At 35.5% G+C, this 6,000-nt stretch overlaps 1 protein-coding gene across 11 annotated transcripts in view; it reads left to right on the forward strand.

Moving 5' to 3' along the window:
• The window catches only part of PAN3 (poly(A) specific ribonuclease subunit PAN3), a 158,932-nt gene extending 154,252 nt beyond the window's left edge, over positions 1–4,680 (forward strand). For all 11 annotated transcript variants that reach the window (XM_074021786.1, XM_005585540.5, XM_045377071.3 and 8 more), the window contains one exon: positions 1,754–4,680. In XM_074021786.1, the coding sequence (XP_073877887.1) occupies positions 1,754–1,894 (141 nt within the window). In that variant the 3' untranslated portion in view covers positions 1,895–4,680. The remainder of the gene's footprint in view (positions 1–1,753) is intronic.
• Positions 4,681–6,000: the final 1,320 nt, after the last annotated feature.

Here is a 6,000-nt window from a genome sequence, read left to right on the forward strand (position 1 = left end):
GGCAGAGGTTGCAGTGAGCCAAGATTGCACCATTGCACTCCAGCCTGGGCAATAAGACTGCACAAAACTATATGTATCATTGAACTAATTCAGTATGAGTTATATATTTATTTTCCCTTTATTTCTCTTAGGGGAAAAACCTTTTCTTGAGAGCAGTATGTAGAAAATAATTCTGTCAGATTTTAGAACATAGTATCAGAGCACCAGTAATTAAAAATACATAGAACCAGAACAAACACTGACAAGTAGATAATATGGAATAAGCCATGGACAGTTGCCTTAAGCAAAGATCATATAATGAAAGATAATATTCATTAAATTCATCAAAGACCATTCAATAATGAAATTATCAATAATGCAATTAGGATAATTGAAAATTTGAAGAAAATTATATTTCACATCATGAACTAGCTAGTAGTAAATAATACCCCAAATCTGAAGTCTGACAATATTCTAAGTTTGAAAAGAGTGTGATAAATTGGAAGGATGGCCAGATTGATTATACAAAATTAAGATTTTATATAAGCTTATTTTGGTAGAAGTAATGACAGAAATTATCTGGTAAATGATTTGGATGTTTGAGCCTTCAGTGAGTTGTAAACATGTTTTAATTTTGTATCAATTAATGAAATTAAAAAGTACATTGAAAATGACAAAGTGAAAACCATAACAAGACCAGTGGACAGACAAAGGGTCAGTATTTATGCTTTATTTTATTTATTTATTTATTTATTGTTTTGAGACAGAGTCTCGCTTAGTCGCCCAGGCTGGAGTGCAATGGCGCGATCTCGGCTCACTGCAAGCTCCGCCTCCCGGGTTCACACCATTCTCCTGCCTCAGCCTCCCGAGTAGCTGGGACTACAGGCGCCCGCCGCCTCGCCCGGCTAATTTTTTGCATTTTTAGTAGAGACGGGGTTTCACCGTGTTCGCCAGGATGGTCTCGATCTCCTGACCTCGTGATCCGCCCGTCTCGGCCTCCCAAAGTGCTGGGATTACAGGCGTGAGCCACCGCGCCCGGCCAATGCTTTATAAAGACCTCACTGGAATATTACTGCCAAATTCCATTAGGGTCGTGGGTAAAGATCATATACTAGCATTTACACACAAGCAGAAATACCAAAGTAAATGTATGAAAAAAACTTTGATGATAATAGTTAAAATCTAAATTTAAATAGCAAGGTGCTCATTTGCTGTGGGGTTGCTGGAAAAGTATTAAAAACTTATAAATTCATGGTGTCTGATATGCTTTGGAAAACAATTTGGTTCTATGTACTAAGCTATAAACCACTTCTACTTTATTTTTTTGTGTTTTTAAAAAATTTTTAAAGACCAATTTCTTAATACTTTACATTTTTTTATTAATATTTATACTTCTAAGTATTTTTCCTAAGGAAAAAAATACTTACTACAGAAGAAAAAAATTAAGTAGATGAGTATGTTCTTTGCATTGTAATTCATGATGCCAAAAATGGAAGATACTGGGAGAAAAATTATTGAGCATCAACTGGGTAGACTATAATGCAAGCAAACATTAAGCTCCGTGAAGGGATAGTTAGAAACATAGGGCAGTGTTTGTGTGAACATGTCTGAGTCGAAAATTATGCGCATACTAGTGAATGATGTAAAGTACTTATGAATATCTGAAAGGGAATGTGACCAAAAAATTTAGATATTTTACTTATGTTTGCTGCAAATGTAGATAAATTCTTTTCTGCATGTTATGAATTCATATCTTGTGTATATATTGTTTCAGCTAGATGCTGGTGTGCCAGAAAAAATAAGCCTGATTTCCAGAGATGAGAAGAGTGTACTCGTGGTGACCTACAGTGACTTAAAGCGCTGCTTTGAAAATACTTTTCAAGAACTGATTGCAGCTGCGAATGGTCAGTTGTAGTATTTGCTAAAAAAGCACGCAGGACATGGCTAAGGAACTTAACCAATAGCAAATTGCACTACAGCTGAACTTTTCATCATCTCATTCACATTTGGGAAACGAACAGGAGATGAGCGAAGCTGCTTGCACTTCAGTCAGGTACACTGTTACTTGAAAGGAAGAATGTTTCACTTACCCAAGAGCTATGGCTGCCATTGGAGGCTATATCTGTGAAGAATTTATTTTAGATTTAGGAGCACCATCAGGTGAATGATGTTCCTGCTTTTGTTTTTTCCACTTGTATATGCACTAATTTTAATTTTTTAAAGACTTTTTCTGATCTTTGAAATTTTGCCACATTGTATACTTATTAAGGGAAACTGTTTGCAAGGACATTTTTGGGAAGCAATGCTGGGCAGCGTTTTTGCCATTGAGGGTTGCAGAATTTGCTCTTTTTGGGACGGGTTGCCCTGAATAACATTATGGACCAGGTAAATAATTTCATAGAAGTTCAATATAGTACGTAATTCTCGTAAGAGTATTGTATGCAAGCTCTCTGTATGCCACCCACTGTTAGTTCAAATTGAGATTTTTGTTTTGTTTTGTTCGTTAAGAACAAACCAAGAAAATACCAGTGAATTGTTGGATATGAATTCCCCTGTTAGTTGATTTAAATCCTTTCTGAATAAAGATCAGATAAACAGTAACTGAAGGAGCATGTATAGCTCTTTCCTTCAAATTCAACTAGAGCCTTTTTAAAAAGACATTTGCCTGCTAGTCAGATACATTTACATTTATGCAAATTTTTTAAGTAGGAGAAAATTAAGAAAAATGTTAAAGGCCTAAAGTTCAGGAGTATATTACTTTAGGTTCTTTCCAGTTTGCTTTTTTTTTTTTTTCTTTTGTATGAAGTTCTGCTCTTTGAACCACAGCTTTATTATGGTCCTTTACACTGGAGACAGACACAGAGACACTGTTCAGAAGATGAACTAAACTCAGCAGTGGTCTGGTATCAAGAGCTTTCTGATGTTTTACAGCCTGAATTTGGAGGGATAACGATCTGCTGTGCCTTTGCAGTCACTGCTTAGCCCAAAGTAATAGTACTTTTGATAATAACTCACTCTGTGCGATATTCCTGAATAAGTCCATCTCAAAAGTTTGGAATTTTCCTCCTCTTAACTTTCTTAATATTTGGACATGCAGTTGTCGCCAAACTTGGGTATTCATGGAATTTCTAGTAAATGAAATACCTATACTTTGATACTGAAGACTGCCAAATACATAGGAATTTTCTTTCTTAAAATCAGTAATGAAGACTCTATCTCCTTTCCCAGCACTGAATGTTTTACTAGCACTGGGTGCTCACCATGCAACGATGAAGAAAATGTGGAAACTCAAAAGGTCAGGACAGACTCACAAGCACTTGCAACTGATGTTACTGTCTTCAATTTTAATAATTACACATATTTGTATATTTCAGAGAAGTTTTTAGTATTTCTCTGTCCACTTTTTATAAGCTTTAAAATGATTTTCTCTGCCTTGAGATTTGCATCAAGAAAAAGCACCTCTCTTCATCTGAAAGCTTTGAAGACTAGAGACACGCTTTACACGTTTTAACAAGTATATTGAGTCCACGTTTGGTAGCATCAGTTGTTGAGTTAAAAAGAAAATTACTGCATTTGATCTGGATGGATTTTAAAAGAACATAATGTTCAATATTAAAAGGATAATTAACATTTGCCACCATAATGTTCTTTTTTATGTAAAAAGAACAAGAACTTGGAGACATTAACATGCAAAAGTCTTTTATCATTAGCTCATGTATTTGAGGAAGAGCAGCTGTCTTTTTATATGTTTTTTGACAAATCATATTGTAATTCTTTTGTACAAAAAAGAACTACTTGTATTCTAGAAGAAATATGAAATGCTTAATTTATAAGCGGGCTGGAGATTTTTTCCAATATTGTTTTCTTTGAAAATGAAAGGGGATCATCTATTTAGTTTTGGGGTCTGGGAACTTTTTGAAAATTTAATTTGTGGACCAATGTTTTGTGAAAGCTGAAGAGGGCAGGGGTTAAAATAGGGCTTGAATTTCTCATTCTGTATAGACCAGCAAACTTCCCTCTGCAAGGCAAGTTTACATCGCAAATCCAAGAATGTTTGCATCCTAAACGCTAGTTTGCTTCAGCCCCTAGTTAACCTCAGGACTTGGTTTGCATATAAAAGGTAGACAGCTGATATGTTTTCATGAATAAATATTGTCAGCCAGAAAAGGTTGGTGTCAGGTAATGCATATTTTTTTAAGCTTTGTTTTATATTTATTTTTCATTTAGTTTTTATTGGGAATGGTTTTCAAAGAACTCTCAGTTCTGCCTAGGTGTTTTTGGGGGAGCCCTGTTTTCCATAGTGTAATTCCATTTAAGAGGTTGTCTAGAGTCTTTTTAATTCATAGAAAGATTTTAATATCCGAGAGTAGTCAAATTAAGGATATAAACTTTCCACACCTTCCTGTCGTGACAGATAAAAGCACAGAAAGGACAACCTTTGAAATCATGTAACATTGGTCATTTCCAGTTTTTGTACCTGTTTTAAATTCTGTTAGTGTATTTACTTCATTGTAAATATTTTTGAGGGTACCTTTGTATTTTGCTTTTGACCTTGGTTCTGTGATTTGGATGTCAGCAACTTCCCTAAAAAGCACCAATATGTTAAGTTCTAATGTCATGACCCAATTTGTGTTATTCATCTTTAATCCTGTTTTCAGTCTCTATGTGTACAGCAGTATTTTTAATAAAGAATTACAGAGATAACTTTGTCCTTTTCTTGCACTGTTCATATAACAAGATGATGTTTATCTTATGATTCGGTTTTAAAAGGTTGGTTATTTCCTCTGCATTTTGGAGGAATTTTTGTATTTGGATGAATTGGCAGCAAATTTATTCATTAATTTATCAAATAGTCCTTAAGTCTTACTTCCTGTGTCCTTGGATCTGTTCTAGGCACTAAGACAGATATGGGGACTTGGTGTTTACAGAATATATAGTTATACCCAGACATCTTAATATAATACATGACTAACAGTATAGTTTAGGAGAGCAGACTACTCATGAGAAAACATAGGGAATGATACATAGCCAGTCTTTGATTTAATACTTAATGTATCATATAGGTGAGAGGCATCCCTTCCCCCAGATTCTCCAGAATCATTATTTAGACTATAAGGACAGATAAAATATGGCAAAATGTTAATATTTGTTGAACCTAGGTAGTTAGTATTTAGTGTTGAGTTTTTTTTTCTGTGCATTGAAATGAAAAGTTTGAAAACAACAATATGGTAAGCACCCCCACCCCCACCCCCCAACTACTGTTTCACTTCCGGAGGTTTCAGTTACCTGAAGTACAGTTAAGATATTTTGAGGCAGGGAGACCATATTCACTCAACTTCTATTTTAGTATATTGTTAAAATTTTTCTCGTTATTTTTATTAATCTCTTACTATGCCTAACTTATAAACTCTATCATAAGTGTGTATGTACAGGAAAAAACATAGTGTATACATAGGGTTTGTACTATCCACTGTTTCAGGCATTCACGTGGGGTCTCGGACCATATCCTTCATGGATAAGGGGGAACTACTAGACAGATATGGTAAGGTGCTTGAGGCATAGGTGAAGGGTAATTAGAATAAAAAGGAGAGATTATTTCCAGCAGCATGACTTGGTTTTAGGAATTCAGAGGAGAGAAGAAGTGCAAGGAGGGCTTTTGTGTAGAGGATATTGAAAGAAATTGTGGATTCAGATGGCAATCAAATGACCATTGTAGGTCATGGGATAAAAGGTGGACTAGTCTCCTAGAATGGAGTGTTTGGAGGATCTTTTAGCTTTAAATTTCTTAGAAGGAAACATTAGGAATATTGTTTTGTTTTGTTTTTTGAGACAAAGTCTAGCTTTGTCACCCAGGCTGGTATGATCTGGGCTCGGTGCAACCTCTGCCTTCCAGGCTCAAGCGATTCTCCTGCCTCAGTCTCCCGAGTAGCTGGGATTACAGGTGCCCACCACCATGCCTGGCTAATTTTTGTATTTTTAGTAGAGACAGGGTTTTACCATGTTGATGAGGCTGGTCTTGAA

Source organism: Macaca fascicularis, chromosome 17, assembly GCF_037993035.2.
Source record: "Macaca fascicularis isolate 582-1 chromosome 17, T2T-MFA8v1.1".
Taxonomy (NCBI): domain Eukaryota; kingdom Metazoa; phylum Chordata; class Mammalia; order Primates; family Cercopithecidae; genus Macaca; species Macaca fascicularis.